Consider the following 17,310-nt stretch of genomic DNA (forward strand, 5'->3'; position numbering starts at 1 on the left):
AAAAAGCAGCGTTGTGGGCGGCCTTCAGGCTGCCGGTTGTGGGCGCCGCTCTGGCGTTCCTGTTTTACCCAGGCGACGTAAAAGAGTGTGTGGAGAGTACTCGTTGAGTGCGGACGTTTCTCTGCTTCAGAGCTTCGCGCCAAACCGCGTTTTCGGGCTGGCTGGCGTCCCCGCCGGTCGCGTTGGTCACCGCCGGTCTTCGCCTGCTGCTGCGCCGGGACTACCAGCACGCAACACAGCACTCATGTTTCCCGACGTATTGCCAGATGGCGTCCATATCTCACACAGCGCCTCTTCTATCGTCTTTACACGACATTTGCAGCGAAGCACGCAGATACGCGGCCAATTTTTTTTCAAATTTTTCAGTGATAAGGGTGTTGAGGGCATTGGAAACACCCTATGGTGCCTATTTTGATACGTGAAAACACCCTTTTCCTAGGGTGTTAGTTATAGACACGGCAAAACCCCCTTAAGGGTGTAAAGTTGTTTACTGTGTAAGGCTGCTACGTGCAAGGCCAGGGCCCTAGGCTTCGCAATTCGAAAGTGCCTTTATTTGCGCGGCTTCCTCGGGTTTTTTTCGGTCCTCATCGTACCCACTGCTGTCAGAGCGCATGTGCGTGTTCACATACATAAGCCGGGTCTTTCGACAATAAATCACCAGTTGCAGTACAGCGCTTGTGTTTGCGTCTTTTTTATGCACGTATTCGTTTTCTCTTTTGTGCGGTGCCTATTCGAAAATTATTATGGAACTTACGCAGAGCTAGATAATATTTTGATTCATTGGAGATCTCATGGTAGATATTACTTCACTCGATAATGCAAAAAAAAAAGTGTCATGTCGTAAGACGGTGTGAAACGACATCTTCAGCAATTTTTTTTTTACACACGCATAGACGAAATACTGCATCAATAAAATTGTATTTTATCAAATATCAACCTTAAGATGATTATGTGGTTCTTAAATGGACACTAAAGAGAACCAATGAATTGGTTTAGATCGGAAAATTGTGCTCTGAGAACTCTAACGTCGTTAATTTCGCCATCATAGGTTTATTACTAGAGGAGAAAATAAAGTTTCATTTTTAAATTTCGCGCCAAAATTTCCTTGCGTGCGGTCACGGATTTCAAAGTGTATTTATTGTATTTTGGCGCCATTAGCTCAACAAAATTACCCTAAAATTGGTATGTTAAGCCTATGGCCCCCTCAGAGGACAATGTACTTCATTTTTACCGATTAGGAACTACGTAGTCTCTAGTAGGCGCCGTAAAAACGTGACGGTCACGGCGAATGGTGCGGAAACTTCTAGGTGGCGTCGCCACCCACATTGTTTTTGCGCATTTTCTCGCTTACTAATGGTACATTCGATTGGTCGTTTTCGAGCGCTCCGAAGGAGCTGAAAAAAGTGTGTAAAATAGCAACTATGCCATTGCTACTAACATTATCGGGTCAAAACATAATCAGGAAGGAGAAAGATGACTTGCATACCTGCTTGTTCTCGTTGAAAAGGTTTGAAGCTGTTGAATTCAACAGTTTCAAACTCAGTCAGAGCGCTCTCAAACGACCTGTCGAATGTACCATAAGAGTCTTCTCGCAGCAAGCGTGGTGTTTTTGGCATCGTGAAAGAGTACTTTACAATACTATGTGAAAAATAGTTTTGTTCTTTGAGTGTCCCTTTGAAATATAGGGCTACTGCCACAAATATACAGCCTTCATGTTAATGAAATATTTCTCTTTAAATCAGCAGTAGTAGCAGACAAACGTTGCAACATACAACAGTGCCTTAAAGCTAAATAAACACTGAAAATCAGAAGGAAGATCCCAGCTGAGACTCGAATCCAGCAGATCAGCTCTCCCCTTAGCTTCCCTAGCAGGAAGCGAGCATATGTGCACGCAGCATGTGCTTTGCGCAGAGTAAGAGAAACAATTTCTGGTATGGACAACCAGCAGAGCTGTTTAGGCTGCATGTGCCATAAACATTATTTCGCATATATGACACTCACACATTTATTTAATTTTGAAATGATGGTGACCATTCCTTTATGATCTATATGATACACGATAAGAATTTCCGTCTTTGTGCAGGCAAAATTTTCGCCAACGATGAGTCTATGCATGAACACTGTGTGGCTGTTTTTGACAGGCCGATGTAGCCCATGAAACCAAATTTGTCGGCGCAGTGTTCTGGTGTGTGCATCCCAGTTCCCATACCTGCCAAGTTTGGAGAAACAGAATCCGGGAGATTTACTCAACGGAAACAGAATCCGGGAGATTTGGAGATTTACTCAACGGGGGGGGGGGGGGGGGGGGATATAAAATATTTCGACCGCGGGAGGAGGGGGTATAAAGTATGCCGACCGCGGGGGGGGGGGGTGTACTGCGATAGCAATTATATGTACATTAGGCAGTTTTAGAACAGCGTACGCAAAGCTTTGTGCCGGCTTTTAGCGCAACTGCGCCTGCGCGTGCGTCGTACGCTAAGCGCTTGCGGGCTCCCGGTAAGTGACGGAAATAGCGGGCCGCAAACACTAACGCTAACTTAGCGTATGCAATTCTAAAACTGCCTACTGTCAGCGGGATTTTGCGGTCGCCGCTGATCTGTACAGAGTCCAAACCGATAACATCGCTTACGCATCGTCTGTTTCACGTGCGAATAAATGCGCGCTAGCGCTAGGGACCAACGCGGTTGAAGCAGAGATGAAACGACCCGGCCATCCCCGTCGCGCGGCGCGAAGGGCACATGCGATAACATCGCTCCGCGTGCGAGACCTGTCGTCGCTTCCTTACCAGTTATTTCGTCAAGTGCTGGACTGCGGCGCAAAGTGCACAGCTGGGTGTGTCCAGATAAGATCGAACACGAGGTCCCGGTCACCATTCCCGATTGTGATGAAATTCACTGTAGGCCTAGGCATTACACCCAGAACAACGGTTTCGCAGTTAGTTTTGCGAAAAAAAATTTTGTTCGCCTGAAAAAAAAATATACAAATTTTAGCCGCAAAAAACGCTTTTCCGCCAATTTCGCGATTTCTGAAGTTTGAGCGCACCTAAGGAAAAAACGGTGCACTCCTTCGTCACAATATTTATTCCCCTTAAAGCACAAGTGAAATACAATCTTATTAGTCTATTATTTCGCTTGTTTGTCGAAGCACTTTTGAAGAAAAAAATCCCAAACTTAACAAATCGCACAAAATACCTGTATTTCAGGAATTTATTGCTGCAAGCAAGTTAAAGTGAGGATAATAAATATCGCTACATATTAACTTTGATACTTTCGCTCTCTTTTAAAATAATTTTCGTGCTTTTATCGCGCTCCGTTTTACTTGATAATTGGGCTGAAACGTAAGTGATTTACCAAAAACGCCGAACTTTGAAAATGGTTTTCTCAAAAGGCCATTTTTAATTTTTTTTTTAAAATCCCTCTGATTGAAGTCGTCATCTACCATTGTGCAGAAAAAAACGTTGCATTATTTTTGTTGCTAACAAGTTATAGTGCGTCAAATGTGACCATGCCAGCCTAGCGGCCGCGTCGTTCGTTATGAGCTGAAACTCGGATATAAGTTGCTAAATATACTTGTACGTGACATAATCACAAATCAGCAGCTCCACACCAACAAATGCGCAGCCCGTTGTCGGTTCAGCAAGCTTTCTCTTGCGATCAGCAGCTTGACAAACCCGCAGCAGCGGCCGCTTGATGCTGCGGGCACTCACATTACATGAGTGCCGCTTCGACTGCGGATGAGCTCCGCTTGCGCGCCAAACTACGCTCAGAGGACGAACGAGAGAAGGAATGCATCACTGTGAAAGTTAAAGGCCGTTAAGTGCCAACAAATGTCACAGTATGCAACAAAAGCTCTGCCGGCAATTTCCCAATTTTCCCAATTTCACCATTTCCCAAATGGTGCATAGCTTCCGAAAATCAAAGCGCAAAACTAGACATTCACAGAGGTCAGAAGGTTCGTGCCTGTCCTGTGTTTCTTGACCTTCATGTTTAAAGCAAAAGCTTTTTAAGCGCACATAAAACGAGGACAGAAGTTAGATTTCTTGACCTATGTGAATGTCTAGTTTTGCGCTTTGATTTTCAGAACCCCATGGGAACGCAGAGGGCCAGAGGAAAGCAGCTTTGCTATAAAAAAGCTGGGCGCAACACATCACTTAACTAGCCTCCACAAGCCAACCTCCTCAGACACTCCCTTGCCTCTGCCTGCGCAGTAGCAAGAGCTTTCTCGCAGTGCCCCTAGGCGATCGTTTCGCGCATGCGCCTGGGAAATAGAGATCAGTTTCAAGTCGAGCTTCTCCGAAAGTGCTTTTCAACAGCGGAACTGCAGGGCCTGACGACAGATTAGTCTCCACGCTGGTCACGGTCCGGTTCCCATAGATGGTGCGACTGCCTCGCTCATGATGAAACGGTAGCCGCACAGTGAAACGGGGCTTGAGCGTGAATAGGGCCTAGAGTTGTCCCACAAAAACCAGTTCCCAGATACACCCATAACTGCATCGGTCATGAACAAAACAGTAATCACAAGGGAAACATAGGAGACCCGCACATTTCACACAGGGTGGAACTGGGGTAAGCTTTTCTTTTTTTGCCAACAGCGATTGATTGTGGGAGGCAAGGGGCAGACGCGTAACAGTGTAGCCGCTTCACAGTGGGGCAAATTCAGACGCCTAGGCCGTAAGGAATGGGTCTGCTTGTTACAGCTGCGCATACTATAACGGAAATACGGCTGATCCGAATAGGAAAGCTTTTATTAATGCCATAACATTTAAAAAAAAAACTAGAAATAATTTCAACCTGGACCCTCGCACTCACAAGCTCGTATGAGGTAGGGCTTCGCAAGCGCAAGATACCTGGATATGCCGGTGGAAGGCACTACTGAAAAGTGCTTCGGGATGATGAACCATAGTATATTTGAATATATTTGAGGATAGGGTACGAGCATGTTCCCACCATTGTAAAACATATGATGTCATTTCATACATTTATTAGTTTTCCCAGATTTATTTTGGTAATGTCCACAAACGGAAGTGAGAGACATAAATTTAGCGGCGCGCATGCGGTTATTACTGAATATTGGCTTATTTCATATCCCTGCTGCGCTTGCAACAAGCTACCAGCAGCGTTTCTGGATGTGAGCCCATGAATCGTCGCCACTTGAATGACACCAAGTGGCCTTGAAGTCATGAGCCTCTGCAGAGAGCGCATTTTGTCGCTGAGTCAACTTGCACAACAGAAGATGCATTGGCACCGTGCATGCCGCCGTGATTTATTCGGTATACTCGCCCGAGAACTGTTCCGCTTGCTGAATCTATGGTTGTGATTATGGTGGCCTTAAAGGGGTACTAACACCAATTCCTGTAATCTCCTGTATACAGAAATGGCTCTAAGCAAGTTTGAAGCTCTGTAAATGCTGATATCTTATTTTCACATTAAAGTCAATTTTCGCATGGCACACCTACTGACATCAACACTATCATGATGTCAGGCTACAGCGTCAGTTCTAGTGATTCCATGCACCAGTATGGCAAGACTGAACCAGTATTACCAGTATGGCTATCTATGACGTCGTGTGCGACAACGTTCGAAATGGCCACTTATGCGTCACCAACGGAGCCACGGAGTGGAGCGGCCGTGGAAACATCACGATATCTTGCGCAATCACGTGACGAGAAGCTCATACCGTGTTGCGATGTCAGGGTACAGCAGAAACCGAAACTAGCTTCTAAACACACACTGTAATTACTTTTTCAAGGTGCACTCACACCTACCAATACATTTTCTAGGCTCTTGAAAGCTTGGCCTTTCATTCTGATGTAAAGCAAACGACAACTGAAAATTTTTGTGCCAGTACCCCTTTAAGATCTGGCTGCACATGTTTTGACGTGCCGGCGGTGCAATTGCTGCTGATAGATGCCATAATATCCGGGACTGTTTGGACAGTTCGATGTATTTCATGCCACTTTTATCACGATGGTGCAGTAAATCCCATATAGCATACATTGGGACAGGAGTGGATACACTGCATACTTGGTGTGTCGGTTCACTCCCGTTGAATGACTCTGACATTGCTCTTGTTGAAAACCAGAGTGTAAATACAATTTAAAATTGCTAATGTTGTAAAGGCTTTTGTTGTTTCATTTTCTTTCATGTTTGTTTTTTTCGTTACATTCAGCATTGTATACTGCAGCCTCGTAAGAGGCCGCAGTATCAAAAAATAAATTATAATATGATTCACTTCAGTGGTAGAATTTCAAGCTAGTTGGTGACCCACATTTGAGTGCTACGAAGTGCGAAAGACAGGACAACATAAGGCGAGATGTGCTTTTTCTGTCTGTCTCGGCAACACCCAACCAGTTGAAAAGAGTGTGGCTCACCAGCTAAGCAGACAAAAACACTCCCAAGGTGGCAAAATACTGGCAGAGGCTTCCACAACAGACAACATGGCAAAGCGCCACTACAAGTGACATAAACTCCCGCTAAAGGAGGCTACGGGAGGCTGTATTTCCTTCACAGTGCTGTCACGATTAACAGCTAGTAGTCTTTGGAGATGACTACTGTGCAGAAAGATGAGTTCTGGAACAAAGAGTCAGGCAGGCAAGCTATCTGCGTCGTTTGTGGTGTCTACTGCCACTGTGTTCATGATGTGGCCGCTTGCGGCGCCTCTCATTCATGGCATTACGTGGGTCATCAAGGCTGTATGCTTCCTCGGCATCCACCACGTTAGCATCTTTTGCCAGCACTGGGCCTTGCTCAGCGAAACGAAGTTGGTGTGACAACCTGCATTTTAAACACAACAGACGGCATTTCTTGGCATGCTAGTGCAAAACACAATAATGCGTTCACACAAATACAATGCAAAAACAACAATACATGCACAGGGTGTGCACCATGACAAGGGAGAGAACTTATTTGAAGGCAGAGAGGTCGGACTGAGTTAGTGTGCTCTAGCCTGCTACTCTGAGGGGGAAAAAGGAGTGATGAGGGGTGATGATGGGGAGAGGAAAGAGATATGCGTATATACAATAACCACGTAACACAGCGGTTTCACTAGAGTCTGGTGTCCAGTCCTGTGCTCTTAAGAAAATCTATAGCAGCCCTGATAGCAGTTGGCAACTTTGTCTGGTCACACATAGCTGACAAGGTCTCACTTAGTGTTGCCACACCGATTCCTGCCAACGTTGAAGCGAGTGTATTACGTTGCGACACGTATCACAAAATAAATGTGCTGTTGTTTCATGCACTTGGCAGCGTTCACAGTTTGGGCTGTCCGCACGGCGGATGAGGTGTGCATAGCGGTGAGTGAATGCAACTGCCAGACAAATCCGTTGCAGCAAACTGGCGTTGCCTTGGTTCCTTCTAGCCGGGAGGTGAAAAGTCATTTCCGAGTTTTCAGTTCCACTACCCAGATACTAGTATGAAAAATGTGTGACCTGTCTTATTCCAGGATTAACAACTGTCAAAAATCTAGAGTGACAAAGTCAACTTTAAGAAGGAAAATTGTCCTATAAGGCGGATTTCCATACCTGCCAAGTTTGGAGAAACGGAATCCGGGAGAAGATCTACTCAACGGGGGGGGGGGGGGGGGGGGGGGGGGGGTAGGGGGGTACTGCGATAGCAATTATATGGACACTGTCAGCGGGATTTTGCGGTCGCCGCTGATCTGTACAGAGTCCAAACAGATAACATCGCTTACGCATCGTGTTTCACGTGCGAGTAAATGCGCGCTCGCGCTAGGGACGAACGCGGTTGAGGCATAGATGAAACGACTCGGCCGTCACCGTCGCGCGAAGGGCACATGCGATAACATCGCTCCGCGCGCGAGGCCTGTCGTCGCTTGCTTACCAGTTATTTCGTCGGGCAAGGGACCATAAGGGGCGCCGTTGAGACGGGGACGGTCGCGAGCGCTGGCGAACACGCTATCTCGACAGACATCGGTAACGGCTACCCTTTTAAGTGCTGGGCTCTCCACTTAAAGCAGTAGTGACACAAAATTTTGAAGGTGAGATAACTTGTGGGATAGATTTTTGTGTACACAAACGCATCATCTACGAAATATTAACGGCTGATATAACCTATAACACATTTAGAATCAATTTTTAAATTGCGTGTAGCGCATCTGTACGCGAAACGTCCCACCTCGAGTCACCGTGACGCACGGGCGCGCAATGCACTGGACGCGCGGGGCAAAACTGGATTTCCGGGAGATTTCTCTATGACCCGTACAACCGGGAGAAACGTTCAAAATCCGGGAGTCTCCCGGGTAATCCGGGAGACTTGGCAGGTATGGATTTCTAAAGACCTTGAAAATTGGGTGATGGACCGATGCCTTCGCACTATTGTTACATTTAGCTTGTTTGGCGGTACAATCAAATCCGACTATTTCAAACTCTGAAAAATTGAATTAGCCTTTATAATGAACTATTTTCAAACACGACGATGCTTTAATGTCAATGCATAGGAAAATCTACAGCTACATCGAACGAAACACTACATACATCGGGCAACGTGCAACGCCCCAAGCAGTTGGTTTTTCCTCATGGAAGGGGTCTTCTCGCATGCATTCGGGACAATGAGCACTGCTTCTACTCGCTCCATGCAGGCGCCACATGGAGATACTGCTGCTTCTTACAGTCACGTGCTTTTCCTTCTGATTCCTCGTCGTCGCCATTTGCTTCTCTGAAATTTTCTGCTCCCTTAGTTAATGTGATGGCTGCTGTGAAATGCAAAAAATTTAAAGAATTCTCGTGGCCACATGTTCACTGTAGACCATTGCACAATTGCAAGACCACAACTAAATTTCGACCTCTGGGTGGTTTAGAGGCTCTGTAAGTTCGGTCTGCTACAAGGGAGCTTTCGAAGGCCGTCGATCAACAATCAATGGATAAAATGGAGCACCCACATCTCTGTCCCAACCTTGATGGCCATTGAGCCACGGATGCGGACACCACAGATTTTTTTTACAATTACCTAGAGGAAAAACTAGCGCTGTGATGCTGCACCTGTGAAAACGTCGCACCTTTTACATGCACCTCAGAGTCAAAATGGCGACGTCGTTATAGTGTTCTAGAATATTGGGTAGTGAGCCCACTCTCCGGGGAGAGGGTACGTTGCCGCGGCGCAAAAAATGTAAACGAGTTTTCGTTTTCCTGAGTGCCCGCGTGGCGGCGCTACCATCGTCAGCAATGGGAGCCTTCGCCCCGCTGCTGTAGGGCTGCTGCTGTGTTTCGTCGTCGCTGCAGGTTTTCGGCCGAGCATTGCTTCGTCAATACGTTTCATTTTTCAGTTCCTGTAGTTGTGAATAATGTAGATTGGTAGGAAGGCTTCTTCACGGGCTGCTTTTCATGTGAAGAACTCCATGCAGACAGCATTTTAGATGTGCTGATCATTGTGAAAGCAAGGCTTTGGCAAGAGGTTGGGTGCCGAAGCCATGCCTCAATGCTCTCTCAAAAAATAATCCAATTCTATGTTGTTACGCGACTTCATTTTTGCATTAAGGGGCTAAACACAGACAGAGCAGGCAAACGCCAAAAAGCAAAGCACTTCAAGATAAGCCGCTGCACTTAAATTTTTTTTCCTTGCTTAGAAGATGTTTTAAATTTTATTATTGTTCCTGCATTTAGATTTTACAAGTGTAGGTTAAACTTGAAGTATGAATCTTCTCTGAATATTCTTTTTCTGTTTCACTGACCCAAATACAAGAAAATGCCAGATTTGAAAAACAAGCAAGATAGTATGTTAATTGCCACTCGCCATGCATACTATAGCAATAAACCCTTATTTCAATTGTGAATGCTGGCTTTGGTCCTTGGCGTACCATCAACAGTGCGATTAATATGATCTACCAGAACGTCAGTAGATCTGTATAAAAATGCATGTGTTTGAATGGAAATGTGTCTATTATTTGCCATTTTTTTAGTATTTCTTCTGATTCAGTGTCTTCACTTATTGTGTGAACAATATGTGTTGAGTATTCATGTGCTTTTGTGAACTTTTTAAATTTATGCTATGCTAAGTATGCTATTGAAAATATTTAGCGTCTCTTTGTGAGTATTTTTCTAGCATCTATTGGGCTGTTTTAGGAGACATGCTTTTTGCCGCACACGCTGATATGTACAAAATGGGGCAAGGCCCTCTTCAAGCTATTTCAGCTTTTTTCCATCTGTTTTCACTTTGAAAAAAAAAAAATGAAAGTGATTGATACGCATGGCTTTTGTGGAGTATATAAGGTCATTGCGCTGCCCCACCAAATAAACTTTTCACTTATTTCCGCGAACGATTGTTGTCTACATTTTTCCACACCTTCATTACAAATTCATTTTTCTAAATACAGGAGTGCGGACAAATAGTTCTGTAGAAAAGAGTGCATATGAACCTTTTAGGCATGTTATATAGTGTCAGCAGAATTGCTAACTGAATTTTGCACTCAACTGATAGCGGTGTTTGCATGCAATTTCTTACACAAATATAATTTCCAGCATGTGAGGGGTCTTCAAGAAGCAAAATCTGATTGCATGGTCTACCCTTACTTTCGGTCTTTTATTTCTTGGGCATGATTAGGATAGGTCTTTCCTGCTGTGCACTCCCACACATTTTCTTGCACTTTTCAGGAGAATATATCAACTGAGAGAGCGTAAGGTGCTTAAGTTTGTAGTAATATTGTTTTATTTAGTGAGAGTATGACCTCACTAAAGAGACTACCGAGTACAAACGCTAGCATGAAAATATTAGTCTCTTTTATCTAAAGGCAATCGATGTCAGTGCACGTTAAAGAACCCCAGGTGGACGAAATTTCCGCAGTCCTCCACTACGGCGTGCTTCATAATCAGAAAGTGGTTCTGGCACGTAAAACCCCATAAATTAATTAATTATCTAAACGCAATAAAACTGCGAGATCTTTTTTTTTTTAAGCGAGAGCTCGCTACTGCAATACAAAACTGGCGGTTTACAGCATATATTGCATCCGGCGCCCGCTGATGACGCGCTCATGTTTAGCGATACTTCATGCGCCAGAACAACGGCCAAAGCAAGAATATGCTCACGCAAAAGAAAAAAAAAAAGCAACGAAAATGGCTATGTACAGGGGTTGCACAAGAGTAGTTTGTGCTTGAAGCGCTGGCAAACTAGCCTTCGCGCTGAGGGCAGCAACGCGTCTTACATTGCAGGTGGTGGTGGCGCCATCTACCAGGTGAGACATAAAGTGCGTCAGTGCACAGCCTCCAGTCAACCCACTACAACGTTTATGCCCACTACCCCTTTCTAGAACACTTTAACGTCGTCTTCAGGTGAGCGCTCGTCACCCTCTGGCTTTTCCGATGACTCGTTGAAGGAGCTTGTGATGAATTTCACTAACAAATGGCTGTCTAAGCCTGTGACAGCTGCTCAAATAATCAAACGGCCGTCACAGGAGATACGGAAGGTTTACAAACCAAAACTAAATTCGAAACATGCGCCGAACTGGACTACTTCGCTCCTGTAGCCTTTCCTTCATTGCCAAAAAAAAGTTGTCCACGAGTATAGTAGTGTTACGAAAGCATAACACTGTATTTTTAATGGAATGTCTGGTGGAAAGGTGGACAAAACTACCTGGTGGGTAAACAAAAAGTATCTAGTCTTGCGCTGCAGTGCGCACTAACAGAAGATAAACTTGATTACTTTGTCTATGAGACAGCTAATAAATGTAAATCTGCTGGATGTAACGCTACTCTTCTTTATTTGTTTCTGCAATAGTAAGTGGGCACACTTGGCGTGAGAGGTTGTTCCAACAATGAGAAGTATAGCACTCAAGCAAAATGTGCGTACGCGATGTAAATTTCATTGTATCACCACTTTCAACAGATTTTGAACAATCAGCATGTCATGGAAGTAAGAAAATTATAACGTTTGGAGTGGATTCTACTCGTCCATTTTGTAGGTAGAGCCCTGAACACAGGAGGAAAAATACGAGCACACATGCGCTTAGTAAAATGTAGCCAGTATTAAAGTATCTGCATTAGTTTATATATTTTATATCAACATCAATAAATGTATGTTTTCTAAGTGACTTCCTGACGTGATGAAATTGAAATGATCAAGTGATGCTAACAAAATATATGAGCTTTCATCCTCGAAAGTCGTATCAGGACTTGCTTCCAGTAATTATATAAAGCACGCATGGTGATCGCGGCCGCATAATCGATTCTGGTGGAACTAATGTTCGAGGTGCAATACTGGAGAGGAAAATTATGAGAGACTTCTTCTCAGGAAACGTGTTATGCGGCAACGCCGTGTCACTAGACACAGGTTGAAAGCACAAAAGACAAAGACAGAGAAGAGGCTTGACACACACAAGCGCTGACTTACAACAGTATTTTATTCGGAACCAAGCAACCACATATATAGCTCAAAAGCCGTGACACGTACATCACGTGTGCGCTGTCGGCACAAAATTCATCTCACGACACAAGAGACATAACTCTTTCCTAGAAAGAGCAATAGACGGTTGTGATACACATGCGTCACCTAATCTATCAATTAACTTCGCCTCAATGATCTCGCGGGTTAGCCGATTTCTATTTCTGCTCACAACTGAACACTCGTCGTAAAACGGGTCACACGTGGTCATAACAGTGCAGGATCTACAGTGCGCATCTAAAAACCCCCCTCTCATCTCGGATACGTAATAACGATGCTCCTGGAACCTATCATTAAGCCATCGTCCACTTCGGCCAACATAATAGCTACCACAAGTCAAAGGCAGTTTATAAACTGTGCCTTTTGCACAGTCAACGAAAGAAGTTTTATGCTTCTCATCACACTCACTATTCTTGGGGGCACACACGCTAGTTAATCTGCACAAAGATCGCAGTTTATCTGGCCCAGAAAAAACAACTCTAACGCTTGCACGTTCACTGATACGTTTTAGACGGTGTGAAAAACCGTGAATGTACGGAATAACTGCTACTTTACTTTTGGGAGGCGGAGAAATGGTTCTTTTCGATGCCATATGGTTCAGAAGGCCTTCAGCAACACTAACGAGTAGATGTGAGGGATACCCCGCATTATGATATCATATTGGTATAGTGCAGCTCAGTTTGAGCATAAAGAAAAGAGGCTACAGCGAAGAAGGAAACACAGGCAACGGGATGAGCGCAACAGTTAGCACTCATCCTGTTGCCCGTGTTTCCTTCTTTGCTGTAGCCTCTCTTCTTTATGCTCAAACTGAGCTGCGCTATACCAATACGATATCATAATGCACCAACCTGCCCATTCTGCAGTAGATGTCGATACCCCGCATCCCTGAGGCGAAGAACCTGCTCATAGAAACTGTCACTCATGAGCTCGGGGGAAGACCTATGCAAAGCATTGGACAAACATAACTTCGCAATACCCTTTTTTACCAGCTTCGAGTGTGCTGAGGCATATGGGAGCAACGGTTTATTCGCGCGCGGCTCAAATTTCCAGTAAACACGTTGGTCGCATAATAAAAGACTAATGTCAAGAAAGCGTAAGCTTCTGTTAGATGGTAACTCATGAGTTAAAAACTAGGGGTGATAATCTATGACGAAAAAAGGTAAGTGCGCTAGTTGCTAGCGTCTCGAAACCGCCAGAATTGAAATCAAGAAAAATTAAAAAAATCATCCACATACCAGAACGTTCTCGTGATGCTAAAGTCATGAAGGCGACCACTAAGGTTTCTGTCCAGTTCAGCTAAAAACAAATCGCTTAAAATAGGGGCAATGCAGGAGCCAATGCATATCCCTTCTTTCTGTATGTGTGGCTGGTCTCCCCACTGAATAAACCTGTGTCATGCCAACCTGTGTTATGGCAAACCAACAAGCCCAAACAGCTACCCTCGTGTCACTAGAATTAAGAGCGAAATGTAAAATTTTCGTAGGACTAGTATTTGGGTTGCCACCTTACCACTAGAAAAAAACAAAAAAACAGCTCATTGGTGGGGGGAGGGGGGGGGGTTACACAGGTGGTAGAATTTATGCTGAAAAAATAAAAAAGATGCCATGTTCAGTATTTTACACGCAAAGTCATGCATTGCAGTGGTGTTACCAAGGGCTTCTGATTTGGATCACTTTTGGAGCAGGAAAATTTTCATTTTGAAGCACTTTGGAGCAGCACAAATTTATATCTTGGAGCACTTTGGAGCAGGCAATTTCGCATCTGGGAGCACTCTGGAGCAGCTAATTTCCCATCCTGGAGTACATTGGAGAAGCAAATTGCATTTAGATTCAAGCACCTGGATAATTATTATGGGGCTCTTATGAAGAGCTAGAAATATTTCGATTCATTGCAAATCTCATGGAAAAATCATCCCAGGAGCACTTCATATTTCACTCGATAATGCAAAAATAAAGGCTTCATGCAGATAAATGTTCTGGAATAACCTCTTCAGCGACTTGAAGACGAAAGCCATCTTCCCTTTTTTTTTCTTCTCACTCGATACATCGATCCTCCCTCGCCCCCCTCTGAAAGGTTTCTGCACCTAAAGTGGTTATGCACCACCTCCAGGATCGGAGGCATTGCAAGCTTTCTGCACCTCACCTGGTTTTGCAGTGCCTCCATGACCGGCGCACCGATCACGGAGGCAGTGCAAAGCGACTATGTCGTGTGATGGCGTCAAGTCACGGTGTACGTCATGATGGCGCCACAAGGTTTGGCGATCGATGACGTCATGATGACGCCATCACGTGATGATTTTTTGCATTGCTCGTGTTGACGCCGCCGATGCCGACGATTAATTTTCGCGTTTGATGAGACACCTAAGGCTTTCACATTATTCATGCGTATTGAACGTTAACAGCCTGGCCTTACATACCAAAATGGCCTCCACCATGTCACCTCTGTGCCATGCGCTGAACAGCTTTGCTGGTCATCCACCTCGCAAAGTGGAATGGCTCCTCAGTTTTTTTTTTCTTTTTACTGCGACAGCAATTATATGGACAAACTCGACGGGTTTTCGTCGTCGCCATCACTTTCCGTATAAAGTAAAAATTGATAACATCGCCCTGCGCATCGTATGTTCTACCCGCAAGTAAAAGCTCGCGAGCGATGGTGACAATCGCGGCTGAAGCGGAGATGAAACGAGTCGGCCGTCTCCTTTTCGCGGAGTGCGCATGCGATAACACCCCCCCCCCCCCCCGCGTGTTAGGCCTGCCATCGATTGCTCATCAGAGAGGAAACGCCCCGCCAGTATTTCGTAAGGAGCATGAAGGAAGGCCAGGGAAGGTGAAGGGGGGGCTGCGTCGCTTGAAGGGCGCAGTCGCTGGCACGCGCGCTATCTCGAGGTATCAGGAGGCTGCTCGTAAACTTACTGTGCTCTCAATAGGGGAGACCCACGCCGTGGGAGGCGCTGCGGTGCTGGGCGCTGTCAGTCAATGTGGGGAGAAAAACTCGTTACTCGAGTGTTGACCCCTCCACTGTCCCCTTCAAGCTACCTTGAAAACTCGTTGCTTTGCTCGCACGCTGCACACGTTCTGCACGTGTTTTTGAGAATTGCGCGTCGCGCGTGGTTAGGATGTACACGCTGTCCGCGTGGCAGCAATTTGGTGAAAGGTCAGCGTCTGCTCAGCCATGTAGCAGATGCGGAGCAAGTGATAGCAGACGACGCCGTCCCCGTCAGAGCGAAGTGCATTTCGCAAGTGAAGGACGATGCTGTTTACGACGAGGAGTTTGCACAATTTTCTGTACGTTCATAATTATATACCTGTTTTAATTGGTTTGCTGTGTGTACTACGCACTCCCTATGTTTGTTACTGGATGCATGGGTAAGGCCGCTTCTCGTGCTTTAGGTTAAGCGGCCCTGGCGCTGTGTCTGCTATTAGTTGGGATACCTTAATTTACTAGCAACCGTTCGAGTTATCGTGCGGTACGCAACACTCCAAAAACAAATGGTCTTCTTGGGCTCGCGTGTCCTTCCTTGCATTATTGCCGTTCTCATAGCCTGTACTCCGAGTTCACGAACAGCGTGCGTACTATCAACGTGACATAGCATTATTAATAGGGAAATGACGAGCCCCCAGCTTTCAGAAAAACTTTTTTTGTGTGGAATCTGCGGGGGAAGAGCCAATTGTTGTCAAGACGTTTTATCTTGGTCCCTATCGAAAGTGCACCGCGTTGTACGGGCTGTACCTGCACACTCAGTAACAACTAGTTCACTGTATCTGCCAAAAAAACTAATGGACGTGCAACAACGGCTAATGCTTTTTTTTTTCGTAGTTGTCGTGGTCGTGTCCACTCAAGCGTGAGCTTCGCATCCATGCCTGTCGTCTGCTTTTTTCGTGCCATCTGTTTGGGAATCGGTAGAATTTTTTTTCTTTATTTGTTTCCATTGTAAACATCGTTACACAATGGCAGGGGCTAAGATAAAAGCTGCTATAGGCAGCTTGAGAAGCCCTTAGCCCCTGGTGCTATATGGTGGCAGCAGGTGGCGGAAATGGCATATGTGACGTGATTGAGTATTTAAACCAGGATGGCATCTACAGTGAACGACATCAATTACACAGTCAAGCAGAAAATTACAAAACAATGTGAAGTACGCAGTCATTAGTACAGGTAAGGAAAGAATAGATTATCGTACAATGTGATTTGACAACATGGTAACACTATTCTTACAGTATACACTTCTTACAGTTTGCGGTAACTTTGAACAACAGGAAAAATGTTCTACAAAAAATGTCCGACATTTCAACAGAAGGGCTCAACAGACATGTTCAACAAGTGTTCAACAAAAAATGTCCAAAAAAAAAAGAAATCTATGAAACTGACTGCATCATCGATACTAGTTGAGACCGTGTTATGTTTGAGGTTAGAAATCCAGCATTTTCAAGTGCATTCAGCAATCTCGGTAATCTATTTTTTATCATTTGCAGGCCATAATTTGTTCTTGATATTGGTACAAACCATAGTTCACCGTAACGGGTGGCATAGGTAGTTGTATTTTTATGTAGACAGGCTATTTCGTTGAATGCGCTATTTTCCAAGTTTACATTGGAGTGCCATACGCGAAGCAGGAAACGATTGTATAAGGAATAGATAGTGGGGATGTTGTACTGCATGAAGAGGTGCTCAGTGTGATGTTGGTATGATACATTTGCTATAATACGTTTAGAATAACAGAGAGCTGAGCTAGTTGGTACGTATTCATTCTAAAAAGAGACAGGGCGTGCAAACACGGACACAAGAAAGAGATCAGGACACCACAAACGCCGACTAACAACTGAAGAGACGCACAACGGCTGAAAAGAAAGAAGGCACGAAAACTTATCTGCGCATGCCCATGCAACCGGCGAACCTATCAATCCGGCACGCGTGGCGGTCTACGTAG

General features: G+C 45.0%; 1 protein-coding gene across 2 annotated transcripts in view; it reads right to left on the minus strand.

Annotated features, from left to right (window-relative positions):
* Positions 1 to 5,939: 5,939 nt before the first annotated feature.
* LOC119376001 (spliceosome-associated protein CWC27 homolog) overlaps positions 5,940 to 17,310 on the minus strand; it is a 381,331-nt gene continuing 369,960 nt past the window's right edge. Inside the window, exon 12 of one of the 2 annotated variants that reach the window (XM_037646002.2) lies at positions 5,940 to 6,773. In XM_037646002.2, the coding sequence (XP_037501930.1) occupies positions 6,596 to 6,773 (178 nt within the window). In that variant the 3' untranslated portion in view covers positions 5,940 to 6,595. The remainder of the gene's footprint in view (positions 6,774 to 17,310) is intronic. The other variant, XM_049411346.1, reaches the window with a different exon arrangement.

Source organism: Rhipicephalus sanguineus, unplaced genomic scaffold (assembly GCF_013339695.2).
Source record: "Rhipicephalus sanguineus isolate Rsan-2018 unplaced genomic scaffold, BIME_Rsan_1.4 Seq10638, whole genome shotgun sequence".
Taxonomy (NCBI): domain Eukaryota; kingdom Metazoa; phylum Arthropoda; class Arachnida; order Ixodida; family Ixodidae; genus Rhipicephalus; species Rhipicephalus sanguineus.